The sequence below is a fragment of the Mustela putorius genome, unplaced genomic scaffold (assembly GCF_011764305.1).
Source record: "Mustela putorius furo isolate JIRA1106 unplaced genomic scaffold, ASM1176430v1.1 tig00003834_pilon_pilon_pilon, whole genome shotgun sequence".
Classification (NCBI taxonomy): Eukaryota; Metazoa; Chordata; class Mammalia; order Carnivora; family Mustelidae; genus Mustela; species Mustela putorius.
The window spans coordinates 59,251,110-59,270,319 of record NW_025421987.1 but is presented as its reverse complement, the minus strand read 5'-3'; the positions used below and the strand labels follow the sequence as shown (position 1 = coordinate 59,270,319).

Sequence of the window (19,210 nt, the reverse complement as noted above, 5' to 3'; positions counted from 1 at the left end):
GCTGGCTGGAGAACAGTGGCAGTCAAACCCTTCACAACAGAACTCACAAATACAGGAGAAGACACTGGTTCTCAGCTGAGCAGTGAATAAAACCACATGACCAGGGTATTGTGGTGGTAAGAGAGCTGACCTAGGACTCACGCTTGGGTTCTAATCCTGGCTCTACTAGGGGCAGGTAAGGAAGGTGGAGACCAAACCTCTTCCAGCTCTAAGTGACCTGAGTCCTGGCTGTGTATGTCACAGGTTGGGGCGCCGCAGGAAAACCATGAAGCTCTGCCGAGAGCTCTCTGACTTGGTGGTGTATACAAACTCTGTGGCGGCCCAGGACATCGTGGACGATGGTAAGGAGAGAGCTTTTCTTCTTGGGGAAACATTCTCGACTTTTCTTTGTCAACTGTTTACTAACTAACTGTTTGTTAATCGGATCATCAGCATGCATTCCTGGAACTGGTAGCATCCAACGTGTCAGGAAACTGGCTGGCAGTGTAAGTCTTTGCTCACGGTGAGGGCCATATTAATTACTGCGGTACCCTGATTGGCTGGACAGAGGAAGACTTCATTATTATATAAAGACAAATGCATTATAGTAGCATCTTGCCCAAGGCGTGAACTGTGGAGACCTGATGTCCTGGTCCGGTGACCAGGAAACAGATGGGCGTTCCTAGTGCGAATGACCAGAAGAAAGAAGAAAACTAAAGTAGCACCTCAAAAATCCCATATTTTGTCATTGGAAATGTTTTCTTTGATGAAGATAATTTAACCCACAGATTGAAGTTTGAACAGAGCAGGAGTTTCAGAAGCACGGATTCTTTCACTGATTTTCCCCTGTTTTCCGTATCATGTTGCATTAAGAAATCCTAGTCACAGGTGTTCGTACCCCTGGCTTCCCTGCTAGCTGCTCTTCTTCCCTTTATCCTCTTCCTGTCTCATTTCTGTTTTGTTCAGTCACTGAATGCTCATAGAAACAAACTCCAGGCATGTGGCTTTTCGACCTGATGCTAATTTTAGTGGAAGTGAAATCTAAATTAAAAATCTTTCATTTTCCCAACTTTTCCCAATCTTAGTAAAGGAAAAACAACATTGTGCCAAGTCTTAAGTCTGTCTCTCCTCAGAGATCTCTCTTCTTTGTTCTTCTCATTCCACAAGTGTATTGTTTTTTGTCTTACCTTTGGTGTTGATTCCTTCCTCAAATAAGACAATTAAAAAAAATAAAATTAATTTCACATGAGAAACTGTCCTTGTAATAACTGCCCATAGCTAGAAAATAATCTCAGTGAGTGGTTTAATGGAGTGAAATGTGTATCTGGTTTAAAGGAATATAATTCTTTAAGAAGACATATTTATTTATTTGAGAGAGAGGGAAAAAAAATGAGAACATGAGCCAGGGCAAGAGGCAGAGGGAGAGGGAGAGAGAGAGAGAGGGAGAGGTGCAAGCAGACTCTCCACTGAGCAGGGAGCCCGACGTAGGGCTCGATCCCAGGACCCTGAGATCATGACCCGAGCCAGAACCAAGAGTTGGATGCTTACCCAGCTGAGCCACTCAGGTGCCCCAAGGAATATAATTTTTACTAAATACCTTCAGAAACAATAATTCTATTAGCTTAATGGAAAATAATACTGAGTACTCTTTGCTCTTGAACTTGAGTTTTTGTTGTGTGTGCGTGTGTAGCCACAAAATGAGCAATAAATAACGAATGCATGTCTTACCCCAAAGCAAAGCAACTCAGATCTATTCATATGCTAGCTGATAATATGACTAATTAGCAAGGTCATCTTACTGATAGTGTGGTGTACATATTTATGTGGTGAGACAGAGAAAACAGTGGCACTGATTATAGTGTTACTGCACTTGACTGAGGCTTGTCAAAAAGACTGGATTTTCTCCCATCATGTTTAAAACATTACTCATCAAAATCTGCAAGTAAGATTATTTTTAATCTGCTTGACAAACGTAAACTATGTTAATAAGTATATCAATAAAATATATGTGAAAAGGAAACAGTGTATATGAGGGAAATCGCATGATTAAAAACCGTAATTTCTTTGCCTCCGTTCTGTATTTATGATCACTCCAAGTTGCATCCCCAGAGTATAACTGTCGGTCATTTGGCCGGTGTTTAAAGCCTAAGGTTATACAGTCCTGAGGGCAACTGGGGCCTGAGTGGGGCCCATATGGGCTCTAATTAACATGCACGGGGTGGATACAATTCAGGCCCCATTGACCCAGCAAGACTATGGAGTTCAACTCCTTGGCTTCGTGAGCCGTGTCCCTCCATCTGGGTTCAGACACACTCGGCTTGTCAGAGTAAACACTGGAATGATGAGGCTCTGGGCAAGTGAGGGTCTTTATTTGGGTTGGCTTCTTCTAGTAGGTCCAGACGACATATGAGTGGTCATTTTGGGAGTGGAATGAGGATGTTCAGTGAAGGAGTAGGAGTAATGGGGACATTATAGACACAGGATTGGAGAAAAGGGGGGATATTGAAGGCTTGGGGGTTACCTCCATCATGACCCACAGATTTGGTGCTTCCTTGGCCCTGGATTGACATGACCTGAGGATAGTCCAGCAGAAACTATAATATAGGCTTCCTATGCTTCTACCTCCCTTTATTTTTTTCCATGGTTTATTTGGATAGTGAAAGATTGTTCTTGTTTCTGAGATTTTGTCTTTTTATAATACTCTTTAAAGTCTTTCTCCATTTTTATTCCTTTTGCCCAAATAGCTTTTGACTGGTTTCATAATTCTAAACAAATTAACATTAAAACTCCATTTTTCTCCTTTAGAATTGGTCTTTTATTTTCTTGGACCCTGAATGCTATCAGTTAATATGTACTTCACATGTGTGCTTTTTAGATGAATGTCTTCAATGAATGCCTCCTTGTCATCAGGATTAAGTTACATAATTTTATTTATCCATGACTGGCTAGATCTTTGCCAAAGATATTCTGTTGGAGTCATATCCCTAAAAAATAATTTTCCTGCCAGTCCTATTCCTGTTAGCCAGACAGACATGAACTAGTGAGATGACTGAATTCCTGGGGGAGCATGGGACTCAGAAATATGCAGTTACCATTGCAAGATGAGCAGCTCAGATTTGACCCCAAATGGTTAAAGAGTCCCAGGAATGGGATTTTCTGGCTCTTTCTTGGCCCGAAGCTACTCCTACTCTGGTTCAATTCACTCTTTTGCTCTGCATTTTATTAAGGACATAATCTGATGTCTTAGAAAGTCTTTTGTGAGTGGTGGTTTCTCGATGGACGTTCTTGCATTTCTTTTCTCATGATTAAAAACTGCCAGGAACCACAGGAAACGTGTTGTCATTCAGTGAAACAAGAGCACATCAGGTGGTTCAGCAGAAGTCGGAGCAGTTCATGATTTATAACCAAAAGCAGCTCACAAGGATTTACCCATCCGCCTACCGCATTGATTCCAGTAACTTCAACCCTCTGCCCTACTGGAACGCGGGTTGCCAGCTAGGTGTGTATGCCTCGGGAAGGATCGGTTCTCTGTATGTCCTGACTCCATGCTGCTGTCTTGCCTAATCTCTCAAACTTTGAACTTGCACAGTGGCACTGAACTACCAGTCTGAAGGGCGAATGATGCAATTAAATCGAGCCAAGTTCAAGACAAACGGCAATTGTGGCTACGTCCTCAAACCCCAGCAAATGTGCAAAGGTGTGTGTTCACTTCATAGTCATCTCTCCAATTGCAGCCACCTTACTGGAGGAGCTCTCTGGAAAATGTGATACATCAGTGTTTTGCAAAATGAATTTTTTTAAAAAAAGATTTTGTCTATTCATTAGAGAGAGGAAGATCACAAGTAGGCAGAGAGGCAGGCAGAGAGAGGGGGCAAGCAGGTTCCCCACTGAGCAGAGAGCCAGATGTGGGGCTCAATCCCAAGACCCTGAGATCATGACCTGAGCCGAAGGCAGAGGCCCAACCCACTGAGCCACCCAGGTGCCCCTGCAACATGATTTTTAAAAAAGAGATGGGTGAAGGTGTTGCATGCAAATTAAAACTCTGGTCACAACTATTTAACATTTGGGTAGCATGATGTTTACAATGTTTTCTTGGGAGGTTATGTACATGAAGAGGGTCATAAATAGCAATGAATTGTCATCTGAGATCCAGTGCCTCCCAGCGTGATACTCACTGGGCGGGCATTGCTTATAAATTGTGCTGCCATGTAACGTCTGAGCCCAATCTTTGAGTGAGTCTGAAACCTGCTAGCAGAATTAAAATACCACCTGAGACAATTTTATTAAGCCCTTTTAGTCAGCGTAGTCTAATTATAAAGCAGTGCTAACAATAGGGAAAAGAAAAATACTTGTTTTTGGTTCTGCTCATTAAAATTCTTTAAAAATTTTCCAAATTGGGTTTTTAGCAATTCAGGTAAAGAAGTGTTAACAGATGTGCCTTCAGGATTTTATGCTTTGCCTGTTTTCTTGCTCTGCTGTTTGCTTTGTTTTGGGTCTTTCTGTTTGTTATATTCACTTTATATACCTATGATAGTTTAAGTTAGAAAATTATTTGAATCTGACATCTACACTGTTGGCATTCTAAGAAAATGCCTCTCTTCTCCCTCTCCATGATTGATAATTGCACCACAGATACTTTAAATTGGCCTGTTCCTTTGCCTTTGGGAGCATGGATTCTAACAGAAACTACAGCTATAGAAATGCTGGCCAGCATTGCCTTCAGGTAGAAGCCACACTGATAGTTATGTGATCATGTCTTTGCTCCAGGAGATACTGTAGTTGTTCAGCACTTGTTGTTTGTTCTGCGTGCTCGAAGGGTGTGAGTGTATGTGTTCCCGTGTTACCAGCCTCAGATTTTAACCTCCGCTTTACTTGCCTTAGGTACTTTCAACCCTTTCTCTGGTGACCCACTTCCTGCCAACCCCAAAAAGCAGCTCATCCTGAAAGTAATCAGTGGACAGCAACTCCCCAAACCTCCAGACTCCATGTTTGGAGACCGAGGCGAGGTAAGTCATGTGTATGACCCAGGTGCTTAATTACATGGTTATTTTATTGTGATTACATTTCATCTGAAATACCTTCAGAGTTCTTGCTCTCTCTCTCTCTTTCTCTCTGTGTATGTGTTTGTAAATGAGCACTGGCCTCAGCTCATCGGGTATCAGCTGACTTATTGGCAAGCATTGACAGTCCCTTCCGGAATGCATACACCATCTATGTTGGAGGCATGCCATGTTCTTCCTCTCCGGAGTGGTTTATCACCTCAGGCCCCTTGCCACTCCACCTTGTTAAACCAGCATTTTTGGATCTTGAATGTTGCGTGGGGACACAACTCAGCCCTGCTGTTAGCTTACCATAAACTCTTTGTTGCAAATCTCATCTGACCTGTGATGCTATGTGACCTTGTCAGCCTTCGATCCTGTTCTCCACAGGGGCTATTGCCAGCCTTCTCTCTCCTCAAACGGGTGTTCCCGTCACTTTCCTTCTCATCTTTCACAGATGACACCATGTCCTACTCCTCAGAAAGTAGGAGCTTCATACGGGATCGTTTGTTCCATTGCTGTTGCCTCCAGCCTAATCCAAACCTCCCTCGTCTCTCGTCCGTTCTGCTGAGGTAGCCCCACAGCTGACTGGTCTCCCTGCTTCCATTCTGTCCTTTTAGCAGCTGCTTGGACAGTATCAGAAAATGTATCCTCATCCATTAGTTCCTTTTTTCTTTTCTTCACTGTCTGCAAAAATGAAGACCCTTGATATTTTTTCCTCTCAGACTTTTTAGTTTGAAAATTTTTGAACCTCAGAAAACTTGTCAAGTTAGTAAAATTAATGTCACATCTCCAGCATCTAGTTTCACCAATAAAATTACTAAATTTTGTTATATTTGCTTTCTCTCCCTTTCATGTGTAGATGTATATATGTCTGTGTATATATGTATGTATGTCTGTGTATGTGTATACACACATGTATACACAGAGATGAAGCAAATGTAACAAAATTCAAAAATTATACACCCATATACGTATATTTGCATTTCTTCATAGAGTCATTTGAGAATAAGTTATTGATATCTTGACCCCTAAATACCTGTGTACTTTAGCGTTTATCTCCTAAGAATAGGAATGTTCACCTCTAGAGCCACAATACAATCATGACATTTAATATTGGTATAATAATATTATCTAATGTAAAATCTGTATTCCTTTTTCTCCAGTTGTCCCCAAATTATCCTTATATCTTCTTTTTTCTTTTCTTTTTTTCTTTATGTATTCAGGATCCAATGAAGGATCACACATGGCTTTTAGTTGTCATTTCTCTTTGGTCCTTTAAAAATCTAGAACAGTTCTCTAGCTTTCTTATTTTGTTCTCATGATATTGACATTTTATAAAATGTCCAAGCCAGTTATTTTCAAAATGTCCTTCCATTTGAATTTACCTGGTTGCTTCTTCATGATTGGAATAAAAAGAAATATACTTGCCATCATCCAATTCCATTCTTCCAGGATGTCATGGAGATTACAGTCTGAGGAAAGCAGACACTGGGGTCCCAGGTCTCAGATAAGGAGACAGCAGTATAGGTACATAATTTGCTTGGAGCAACACAGGAGCCAAGTTTTAAAGCAGGAATTTACTCTTCAGGCCTGTGGTCTTCTTGAATTCCTCAGGGACAGTAGTCATTCTCATTAGCTGCCCTCCAAAATCTGAGATACCCAGTAGTTCAGTTTTACCACAAGGTTCAACTGAAAGGACGAATTTCTAGCATCAAATGATTAATTGAGAATGAGTAGACTTCATGGTTTATTTAGTAAGCAAAAAATATGTGTATCTACCCAATGTTCTCAACATGTTTTTCCAATGTACTTCAAGCTCTTATTCCCTGAAACTCTGTTATTTCTCCTTCCTTTTCAAGCTCCTAAAATGTTTTCTCAAAGTAAATAACTCTCTCTCCTTTATACTTCTCGATCAGCTCTTTCTGGATTCTTAAGATTTCAGTCTTTCATTGCTCTTTATTCAGAACTTGCATGGTGAAAGAGAGTTTACAAATGACCAACAAAGCAGGGTTCCTCCTTCTGGAGGGGAGGGGATGGTGGGGGGAGGTGGGAAGGAAGACTAAGCATTCATTTTTTTCTATTGATTCTTTTTTAATCTTATTATTTGGGGTACTTTTAAAGTTACATTATAGTACACAGTTGATTTAAATTCAGTAAAGTACACAAATCAGATGTGCATAGCTTGATTAATTATTATGCAACACAGATCAATGCAGAACATCTGAGAACCCCCTCAGAAGTCTCCCATTCACCCTTCCAGTAAATATCTACTCTCAATCCCCCCAATCAAACACCAACCCCTATCACAACACGTTAATGTTGTCTGTGTTCAAACTTTATGTAAATAGACCCTTATAGTATATGCTCTTTTTTTTTTTTTTTAAAACTAATCTCTATACCCAACATAGGCCTTGAACTCATGTCCCCGAGATCAGGAGTTGCATGTTCTTCCAGCTGGACCAGGCAGGCACTCTCAGTATATACCCTTTTAGGTCTGAATAGCTGAACATGATGTCTGTGTTGCAGAATTTTTTCTTTTTCATTACCGTATGGGAGTCATTAAATGAATAATCCACAGTTTAGACCATTAGGTTGTTTCTAGTATGTGAACATTATGAATACATATTACATATATGAATACAGCTGCCCTGAGCATGGGCAAGAGCTCTCATTTCTGTTAGACATATACCTTGAACTGGAGTTGTAGGTTCATTGGATAAAATTTGTGTAGCATCAGTAAATATTGGCAAACTAAAATTTAATCTTTTTTTCTCTTTCATATACCGAAATCTGTTATACAGTTTCTCTTTCTCAGTAAGCACCTAATAAAATGGGTTACTATTGAAACATGGACATTTTGGCCAATATTCTCAAATTAGTTAACATACATAGATAGAGTTGCAATAATACTCTCTCTTTATTTACATAGATCATTGATCCTTTTGTTGAAGTTGAAATTATTGGATTGCCAGTTGACTGTTGTAAAGATCAAACTCGTGTAGTAGACGACAATGGTAAGATGATAATCTGTTGACTTTTAATCAAGAAGCTCTAGAAATAAAATTTGCTCTGAAAAAGAAAAATTTGGCTATGTAGAAGAGAAACAACCCTAAAATTCATAACTGCCATCTGAGTTTATGTTAGATGCATGGTATGTTTTGGTGGATTTGTGATTTGGTTCTTAAATTCTTTCTTTTGAAGCAATTTTTTTTCTAATGAAGAGAATTGATAGTATTTTAAAGGACTGAGTTAAATCAGAAAGGTTGAATAACCCAACTTTTGTAGCAATGTGGACGGGACTGGAAGAGATTATACTGAGTGAAATAAGTCAAGCACAGAGTCTCAGTTATCATATGGTTTCACTTATTTGTGGAGCATAACAAATAGCATGGAGGACATGGGGAGATGGAGAGGAGAAGGGAGTTGAGGGAAATTGGAAAGGGAGGTGAACCATGAGAGACTATGGACTCTGAAAATCAATCTGAGGGTTTTGAAGGGGCAGGAGGTGGGAGGTTGGGGGAGCCTGGTGGTGGGTATTATGGAGGGCACGGATTGCATGGAGCACTGGGTGTGGTGCATAAACAACGAATACTGCTACGCTGAAAAGAAAAAAAAACTTAGGAAAATGCCTCTATTACATTTTTAAATCGTATTTTCATGATGTAAGTTACTTCAGAGCTCTCACTCATGACTCCTATATGTCTTGATGGTTTTTCATTTTTTTCTGGAGCATGTAAAACTCTAAAAGCAAGTCCAGCATGCTTGGTCCAGTTTATTTCTCAATATGTCCATATGGTGGGTGGACACCATTCTTGTATTCTGGCCATGATGTAAAAAAAGCTTTCTTAACCTAAGCCACATGTCTTTTTCTTGGTAATCTTCTTACATAGTGTTTGTTCATACATTTGACAAACATTACAGAATACCTATTTTTCTCAACCTTTAGTCATTAATACTCTAAACCACAATCCCCAAAACATTTAAGAAATTGGAGGTTTATAGTGAGAGCTTAAGAGGAGTTTTTCTTTTCTTTTTTTTTCAAATTTAAATTCCATTAGCCAACATTTTTGTACATCACTAGTTTCAGACTTCTTTTTAAAGATTATTTTAGAGAGAGAGTGAGCACGAGCATGAGCGGGGCTGGGGGGGGTGCAGATGGGGAGGGAGAGAGAATCTTAAGCAGACTCCACACCAAGTGCAAGCCGAGCCAGATGCCGGGCTCAGTTTCTCTGCCCCAAGATCATGACCTGAGCCAAAATCAAGTCAGACACTCAACCGACTGAGTCACCCAGGTGCCTCCTTAAGAGGAATTTTCCTAAGTGCTAGCTTAAGGAAAGGAATCTGGGGATTCAGGGAGTAGCAGAAACCTATTACTTTAGGAAATAACATGCGTAAAGGAAGTGGACTTCCTATATTGCGTTTTCCCACCAATGGCCATAGTTTTGTTTTTGTTTGTCTTTTGTTTTTTTATCTAAAGAAGTACTTGAGAAGTCATTACTAATGTAACAAAAACACAGGGACCTGTCAATGATTTCAGCCCATAATTATATCCTTAGTTGAGGCATTTAATAGTAATAAGTAGCTGATGCCTCCTGGATACATGTATTTAATAAAATTTATTAATTTTTAGAAAAGAAACTTAGAGAGTACTTGAATTTTTATCCATTTATATAATTATTTCATCAGAGAAAATTTTATCAAGAAATAAATGTATTCTTACCTTTCAGAATATAGGCTGAATTATATATCTATTTATTTTCAATAACTATGAAAACTTATCTTCCATGTATTAAGGTTTTGCTTCATAGGAAGACACTGGAAAACAACAGTGCACATTCTGAGTTGACTCTGTAACTATCTGTGTGACCTTAGGTGCACTATTTTCTCTGCATATCGGTTTTCTTAACTACAAAATGATTTATAAATACTTTCATTTCTTAGTTTAAAAAAAACATTTGTTACTTGTGTGATTTTTAAAAATTATATAGCTTTGAAAGCTAATCATAATGCCTTCCTTTTTCTTAATTAGAAAAAAACACAAAACTCCTGCCTTGCCATCCTTAGAGGATTGCTATAACAATTAAATAAGATGCTATATGTACAGTAGCATTGAAACCTACATAACACCTTATAAAATGTTTGCTGGTGATTATTATAGCGGTAGAATCTTTTGTGGGTCTGAAGCATATTCTTTCATTTCTACAAGGCAGGATCTCTTTCTTCCTTTTTTTTTTTTCCCTCCTAAAACATTATTCTTAGATCAATACTAAAGATACTTTTTGAAGCATTTTAAAATCACCTCAAGAAATGTCCCCTACAATGCAATTTGGGCATCAAAGATTATTAGAATTAATGTAATCATTTACAGGCAATCTTCCTACCAATTATTTTCTGGCAGTGGGGCAAATTCCAAGACTTTATGTCAGTGAGGCACCCTGGAGTGGCTTGGTCATCTTCGCGAGTTTAATAACCATTGCAAGCAATTTTCAGTCTGCTTTGCAGATGTTGCTGCCAATTCATTTTTAGCCAAGCCCTTTGCTTTTCTGATTTTTCTCTTCCTATTTCTCTGAGGATTTAACCCCGTGTGGGAAGAAACCCTGACATTTACAGTACACATGCCAGACATCGCTTTGGTTCGGTTCTTGGTGTGGGATCATGATCCAATTGGACGAGACTTCGTTGGACAAAGAACCGTGACCTTCAGCAGCTTAGTGCCCGGTAGGCAGAGGCGGGCCTCTCCTCTCTGGGCAGACCGTTCAGTTTTTTTGGGAAAATTTAATATATGATATGTGATATATACAACGTCTGGCATATATGTTATATAAAATGTGGTATATGTGTGTTAACATGTTTTTGAAATGTAAAGAATTATAGTAAAGTCAAATACTTCATTTACTTGCACCCATGGGAAAGCCAAATGTAAGTCCAAGTAAAAGGAAACTGTTTTCTTTGCTTTTCTCAGGCTACCGGCATGTCTATCTGGAAGGACTGACAGAAGCATCTATATTTGTCCATATAACAATCAATGAAATCTATGGAAAGGTGAGAAAGAGTATAGGGCTTAAAGTCATGTGCGATAATAATATGGTCCTTAACAAAGTTATTTTTTTGACTAATTGCTTCAAAGGCACATACATCTTGACAAAGTTCTCTAGCAGAAAACCAGTGAGAAGCCCAGCAAGCCCCGTGTGCCAGGCTGTCAGGTCCTGTCCTGATCCACATATGCTCCTTCCACTGTTTTGGGGTATGGCCTCTCTGGGCTTAGGAGAAAACTGCTATTCTCTCAGAAGCTCCTTTGTATATTTATTGTTAGTACAACAGTAAATATTAACCTAAACATTGAGTTTTATTTTACTACTTAAGAAGACCTAGCCAGCTGTAGCAGGCAATGTGGTGTCTCAGATATTTGATGAATTACCAGCACTAACCAGACTGTGATTCTAGCCTGTTCTTGGGGGGATGCATTCATTTGGTGCCCTTGTATTTAGCCGAAAACCTGAAACTCCATGAATGCATTTAAAGCCACTCACAGGACTTTTAAGGATGTTATAAGGACTTTCTTTTAAGAACTAGACGACAAGAATGTATTCTAGTTTTCTCCTGATGCGACTCTCTTCATTACACAACTCATTTGAGGTTTACAAATCAATAGGCTGTCCTTTAGTCATGCCAAGTAATTGGGGACTTGGCCACTAGAATGAATTCCTGGGACCAGATGTGATTTGGAGGAACTATTAGGATCTTCTTGGCTAGCACCTAGGAATGTCCAGTGCTCTCTATTAGAAAAGTCCGCACTGCTTGGGGTTTCTCTTGTAGAGTTACAGACATTCTCTGTGCCTTAGCTTCCTCATCTATAAAGGTCGGGTAAAAATAGTACCCATCTCATAAAAAACTACATTATCCTTAGAAAGCTGCCTGACATAGAGTAAATGCTCAAAAATGTTGGCTGATATTAATATCATGACTATAAGTCAATTTCTAGGGAGTGGACCAGTTCAGGCTGAATTAGGGGGTATAAGGTTTTTCCTTCCATCAGTTGGTATGGGAGGGGCACTAAAGATTCTAATGTCTAAGAGTGCTGGAGTTTTCTTCTTTGACTTTCTTGTAGTCCTCGGTTTCTGTCTGTGCTGTTCATCTGACATAAATACACAGAAATGTAAATGTCGGAAGATGATTCTTGAGCTTCTAGGGATCCCAGCCTAACTAAGTAGTATCTCTAGTATTTATCCTCTTGAGGGAAACAGTAACATTCAGAATTTATTTAAAACTTGAGCCAGGAAGGAATCAAAGTGTTCCATAGGATTTCTGTTCTCCTAAATAGAAGCCTACTTCTAAGTCGCATTATGGATTACTTTGGAGGTGTATTTGGGTTGGGATGCATAAAGCACAATGTGGCGGTGATGAGCGGAGTACCTCATGAAGCTGAAATCACTGAAGGTGAAAGGAGTGCTAGACGCATATGCGTTCTCATCTTTTGTTGTTACTTGTACACTTGTACAAGTGTACACTTGTACACTTTCTTGAATGAGCCCACATTGTGTTCTGTTGTGTTTGTTTTCTTTCCTTGCAGTGGAGCCCTTTAATACTCAACCCCAGTTATACTATATTGCACTTTCTAGGAGCTACAAAGGTAGTTTCTCGGCATGGTGCCCTGTTCGTGCTGACATGTTTCTTTTTAAATGGTCATGGCAGCATGCTCTCATACCACTCCATTTCCTGCTTCCCACTTGGAAACATGCATCTGTTGCTTTAAGGTGGCTTGAAGTTCATAGCAGTCTATTAAGTGTGGAAACATTTCCCATCACCTTGCCATCTCCGGGTAGGAAGCTTCTGGGTGGCTTGGTTGCAAAAAACGGAAGGTTGCCTCATCACAAAGTAAGGTCCATAAGGCGTGCATGACATTGTGTCAACATGCTGTGAGCTGCAGTTTTCTTGGTTTGAATATCCTTCGATGGTTGTACGATGTTGCTGTGTGTCCACTTTTCATGGAGCTGTCATTTGGAAGGCAAGTTGTTGACACAATGGGATTTGCTTAACCCAGGCGTCCTCCTTTTGTGTCTTCAGAACAGACAGCTCCAAGGTCTGAAGGGATTGTTCAATAAGAATCCCAGGCACGGTTCTTCGGAAAACAATTCCCATTACGTTCGGAAACGATCCATTGGAGACAGGATTTTGCGACGCACAGCCAGTGCTCCGGCCAAAGGCAGAAAAAAGAGCAAAATGGGCTTCCAGGAAATGGTAGAGATTAAGGATTCTGTGTCGGAGGCTTCAAGAGATCAAGACGGTGTCCTGAGGAGGACCACACGGAGTTTGCAAGAGCGCCCTGTCTCTTTGCCTGTTGACAAAAGTCTTCTGGGGGCTTTGTCACTGCCTATATCTGCAACAGCAAAAGACACTGAAGGAAAAGAACACTCCCTGGGTAAGATGCTTTATGTTTCTCTAAGAACAACTCTTTTGAAGCCATATTTTGGTCCCTGATTACCATTATGACCTGGTTGACATTTTATAGTCAAAGTAAAAATATACTAAAAAATAGTTTTTAATGTTAACTTTAGGCCAGATTTTAAACGTCGGGGAGAAGGGGAAAGAACTATTTCCCAGTCCCCTAAAGTCTTAAAATAACACTGACATTTGAAATTGATAGTGAGGGGGATAAGGGGAGCAATCAGGTGTGACAGTATGGAGCCCGGGGGTCTGTGAGGTGTCCTAGGGGAGGTGAAACAGACAAAACTGGAGCAGAGATCTTGGTTTTCCAAGTGGGTTTAATATTTACTGATTGTTCTAGGTAAAATAGAATTATATTGATTTTTTATTTGAGGTTGGATACAGTAATATTTCTTACCCCAACATACAACACATTTCCATGATTAGAAATGTTTATGGAGAAAGAAGTCAAGCTAGATGTCAAAAGCAAGTCATCTTCTTCACTTGAGAAGTCTTTGCTTTCTCAAGGGTAGCTCAGGCAGTGTTTTCCTGTGGCCTCATTTCCCTGATCCCTGGATGTTGGCAGGGAAGGAAGCATGTCTATGGCTCCTGTCCAGTTATAGGCTCCTCAGGCATACAGATCAAGCCTTACCTGTCTTTTCCCCTAATCTGAGCATAATGCTTCGCTCATACCAAGAACTTGGTAAAAAATAATGCCTGCTTTGCAAGGTACCAGAGAGCTCCTGAGTTGTGGCAGTGACTCTTTCCTCTGACTTTTGTAAAGGAAGTATCAAAACTGTCTATTTGATGTCTCCATGACAAAAGTGTTTTAATTAAATCAGGATCATCTCAGACAAATATAATGTGATACCTGTTTACTTTAGGGAAATTCTCCTTCTATCATACAGTCTAATTTCAGTGTCCCACTTTCTCACAAACTCCCTGTTCCTTGGATTGATTTTTATTATAAGATATTCTAGGGAAACAAATGAATTTTTGAATGGCTTATTTGAAGGGAGAAAAAAGTTTAAAATTTTGAAAATTCACTAAGAGCAGTGTCAGAGAAGTGATGAAATATGTGCTTTAAAGTTTATTTCAAAATCCTGTTTTGGGAGAAAATAAAGCTGTACTCAATAGAAATAAATACTGGTTAATCCAGAAAACAGTATTGAGTTGATGCATATTTCCTCCCTTAAACAGCTTTATAAATTTGTCATTCTCATTTATATTATATGAGACTTGTGGTAAATATAGAACAAACAAAGCCATGCAATGATTCAAGTTATAATGTAGAAAAAAAATAAGTGGAGAAAATGCAGAATACAAAATTCTATATATAATTCTGTCCCTCTAAAAGAGCTTATAGTAGCTCTCTCTGAGTGGTAACATCATAGGATATTTAATTTTTTTCTTTATAATTTTTGGATTTGTCAAACTTTTTATGATGAATTTTTCTTTAGTTAGGAAGATATTTTAATAAGATAAATAAATTCTTCTTTCTTATATATCCTGACTGAAAACATTTAAAAAAACACTATTGAGAGAATTAGGTAAAAAATAATCGAACATTTGATACAGTATGAGCATTATCCTAAGTATGATGGGGTACCCCAAATTCCTTTGAATTGTGTGTTTTTATAGATTTCTATTCTGTGCCTAATAACTTACTGCCTCTTTTAGAGGAGAATGCAATATGAAATTTGCATATTAAAAACAAAAATATGATTAAGAAAATATTAGATATTAACAATGGCATAGAATTGGTCACCAAGTCTTTACTTTTACACCTCAGAATCAGTAGATACTGGTATTTTAATACATTTATTGCACCGTCCAGTCTGCTTTTTTTTTTTAAATAATATGATTTGTGATTTTTTACTAATCCATGTGTAACTTTGAAAGCTTGTAGTATCTTGCTTACAGGTACCGCAATACTTTGTTTAACAGAACTGTCTTGTTCTATTTTTATTGCCATGCTTCTGTGTAGTACAAATCTGAATAGGAAACAACTTAAGGTAATCCTCACTGTAAAAGTATGGTAACTCATTGACATTTTTTTTTGACAATGACTATTACATCCTTAGCTGATGTAATAGATACTCAAAGGGAAGCTTCAGTGAAATTCCTATAAATATATTTTACCATTTATTCATCACACAGACACTTTGTTGCAAACCTCTGCAATCCATAACTATATTTTGTCACGATGTAACAGATTTACATTCTCCATTTGTCTGTCTGAAGACAAACATGAGTGTTTGCAGGGTCTACAAAAAGTGATACATATTACCTAAAATGTTGTTTGTTTCATTCAGCAGAAGATAAGGATGGAAGAAGAAAAGGGAAGGCAAGTATAAAAGACCAACATTTGCCAAATTTCAACAAAAAGCTATCCTCTTCCTCTAGCGCCCTCCTCCACAAAGACATCAACCAGGGGGACTCCACCATTTCTGTTGCCAACACGCCAATCACGGGAGAACAGTTGGGAGTGGCAGGTCCCAAGGGTGGGAGAACCAAAGCAAATGTGTCAGGTGATGGCCAGGAACAGGAGTGCCCCAGCAGATTCCTCTCCCCAAGGCAGCATTTGGCTCTTGATCCTACAGTTACCCTAACACAAGGTCCATGTGGTGTGAAAACCAAGGCAAATGGGAATGCTGGAGGCTTTGCCGAGGAAAAAAGTACATTGTCAGGGAACATTTTTTCTCAAAGCAGCCTGGAGATTAAGAATTTGGAAGGGAGTTGGATTACGGGCCGAGCTGCAACCTCCTTTTCTTTGTCAGACGTCTCTGTGCTCTGTTCTGACATACCTGACTCGCATTCTACTGCCATTCAGCAGGAGAGTGAAATTTCCCATCTTATTGACAATGTCACGTTAACCAATGAGAATGAGCCAGGCAGTTCTATTTCAGCACTGATTGGCCAGTCTGAGGAGACCAGTGATCAGGCAAACCTCACAGTTGTTTCTCAGCCCCCTAGCACCACTGTCACGTCAAGTCATCCTTCCTTACCCACCTTGGAGCAAAAGATGCCCTTCAGGCATGACTTTTCCATGGGAAAATCCAAATCATCCTTCCTGTGCTCGTCTCCTGCCCCGATTGCCTTCTCAAGTCCTGAGACCTCCAAACACTCAACACACACGGACTGTGAAACTACGTGCACTCCTGTCTCCAAAGCCAAGCCAGATGACATGCTTCCCGGTCAGTCCAAGACAGGGGCTGTGGAAAATGACCTGCATGGGTCCTATACTTCTCACTGCTGGTTACCAAAAAGTCCCACCAATGGCAAAGAGTGGGAAACACTAAAAAACCACAGCCCCTCCACTTCCACCGACTTGGCACTGGGAGAGGTCATAGCAGAAACCACTCTCTCTTTAAATTCTGGAGAGAGCAGTCTCGTGGAAGTGGACGGAGACTCAGAAAACCTGTCCATAACAACCTACGAATATAGAAGAGAGGACACAAGTCACTCTGCGTCTCCCTTAAAACCAGAGTATGGCCAGGATGTGGTGGAACATTTTCAAAGACGTTTGAGGAACGGCTACCGTAAAGAGACTTTTCCCCCTTCTGTCTCTGAAATACTCAACAATATTCAAGATGTCAAAAATCAAAGTATTTCTTGTCTAGCCTACCCGGGTGCTGGTTTTCTGCACAACTGTTCAAATTTAGACACAAAAGTGAACCAGACCTGTGGGCCCCTGTCCAGTGATGAAGGCATGCACGCCCCTGCACCCAGGCAGCCCACGCACCCTCCTCTGCCTGCTCTGAAGCTGCCCAGCCCTTGCAAATCCAAAAGTCTGGGGGACTTAACATCAGAGGACATTGCCTGCAACTTTGAAAGCAAGTACCAGTGCATTAGTAAGAGTTTTGTTACAACCGGCATTAGAGACAAGAAGGGCGTGACCACGAAGACGAAGTCATTAGAGCCCATAGACGCCCTGACCGAGCAGCTGCGGAAGCTTGTGTCTTTCGACCAGGAAGAGGGCTGTCAGGTGCTCTATTCCAAGCCAGATGCCAGTCATTTCCCCAGGGCACTGGTCCGAAAGTTGTCATCCAGAAGCCAGAGCAGAGTGCGCAACATTGCCAGCCGTGCCAAGGAAAAGCAGGAAGCCAACAAGCAAAAAGTCGTCAACCCCAGCCACGCGGGAGGAGTGGTTCTGCGAAACAAACCCTCGGCGCCCCTGCCCGCTGGCAACCGGCACTCCACCGGCTCGTACATCGCTGGCTACCTGCGGAGCAGCAAAGCGGGCGGCTTGGAAGGCCGCGGCATCCCAGAAGGGGCATGTGCCGCCTTGCGCCCTGGCTATGGCGACCCGTTTTGCTCGGATCATTCCATTCTGCAGACCGAGCCCAACAGTGAGGATAAACCAGAAATTTATTTTCTCTTGAGACTGTGAATTACATCAAGCTGCATTTTCAATGTTTACAAGGTATTCTGTAGAATTGTCAGAGTTTTCAGTAAACATGGTCTTGCCTTTGAAATGATTTTAAAAATGTATTTTTAAACTTGTATTTGGTCTCCCTTTGACTCCCCGTGTTCTTCCTGTTTCTGCATTTGTATATAGATTGGGGTGACATTTCCCTCTGCGTATGATCTTTCTCCCCTGGAGTGTAAACGCTCTCTGTATGAAATATGTGCATGCTTTGGTTGTGAAACTTAGCAGCAGCTTGGGTTCTGATGTCTGTCTGTTTCTCCGCCATGCTTTCTACTCTGCCCTCAGATCACAGTCACAAATGTACTCGGTTTTACTCTATCATTGTTGAGGTCATTAAGAAACTTCGCAAAGGACAAAGGGATAAATTCTTTATTTTAAAGCTGTTATCATCATTCTTAGTTTTTCTTCTTCCTTGAGAAGACCAGATGCATTTTTATAACTCAGTCAAAAGAAGATTAAAATAGTTACCCTGCCTTTTAAGATTTCCCTACCCTGTGCAGAATGAGTTCAGAGGAGATTGGTAGCGGTTCCCCCCCCACACCCCATACCCTCTCATTTTAGAGTAGACTGTGAGGGTATGAACATAAAGCAAACTTCTGTATATAAGGACAAAATTGTTTTACATAAATTTTGTTACATATTTTTGCTAATGGCTTTGTATGTAACAAGAACACAGTTGCCAAGCTATTTGTTGTACTTTTGAATTTTCTGATTAAATTATAGACTGCAAATAATGGCTTTCAGAATGAGGGACTTCTGTCAGACACTAACAGTAATAGTAACACAAGATTGAAAACATCCCCAGAGCTGTCAAGCAAAAAAAAAAAAATAAAAAGAAGAAGAAGAAAAATATTTTCTCATAATAAAATCCAAGTAAATAGATAATTAGAAGAAACCTTTTCCCTTCATGGAGCCAAGTAACTATATTTTAGTACCAACATATGTTATTTTCGCTGTGAATCCATTTTTTTATTGCATGTTCAGATGTCCTTCTTTGCTTTTTTTGTAATATTAACTGCAATGATGTTCTTCTTGGAATTCATGGAAATATAATTAAAGCAGATTTTTAAGCACTTTGTGAATTTTTTTTTTTTTCAACTGGAGTTCATATGATGATTGCTGAGTAAGGGACCCAGCGTGCTCAGAACTATTTTCCTTTTCATCTTCACAGAAGAAGAGATAACTTCTACAGGGGATAGTTTCAAGCAGCAATTTATGTCTCAGTGTTTTCATTATGCTTTAAAGATCATATTTGTGAGGTGACTTGAAAAGAAATCAAATGTAATGGGTTTCTTTGCATTCTGTGTTAATATTGCTAGTTTAAAAATAGTAC

The 19,210-nt window shown here is 39.9% G+C and overlaps 1 protein-coding gene across 7 annotated transcripts in view; it reads left to right on the top strand.

The window, feature by feature from the left end:
• The window catches only part of PLCH1 (phospholipase C eta 1), a 217,284-nt gene extending 198,334 nt beyond the window's left edge, over positions 1-18,950 (top strand). For 4 of the 7 annotated variants that reach the window (XM_013057739.2, XM_013057741.2, XM_013057738.2 and 1 more), the window contains 10 exons: positions 244-341; positions 3,299-3,478; positions 3,569-3,676; positions 4,861-4,985; positions 7,951-8,035; positions 10,593-10,739; positions 10,984-11,063; positions 12,592-12,651; positions 13,086-13,440; positions 15,761-18,950. In XM_013057739.2, coding sequence (XP_012913193.2) covers positions 244-341; positions 3,299-3,478; positions 3,569-3,676; positions 4,861-4,985; positions 7,951-8,035; positions 10,593-10,739; positions 10,984-11,063; positions 12,592-12,651; positions 13,086-13,440; positions 15,761-17,838 — 3,316 coding nt within the window. In that variant the 3' untranslated portion in view covers positions 17,839-18,950. The remainder of the gene's footprint in view (positions 1-243; positions 342-3,298; positions 3,479-3,568; positions 3,677-4,860; positions 4,986-7,950; positions 8,036-10,592; positions 10,740-10,983; positions 11,064-12,591; positions 12,652-13,085; positions 13,441-15,760) is intronic. The other 3 variants (XM_013057748.2, XM_013057747.2, XM_045088543.1) reach the window with 2 other exon arrangements.
• The last annotated feature ends 260 nt before the right edge of the window (positions 18,951-19,210 follow it).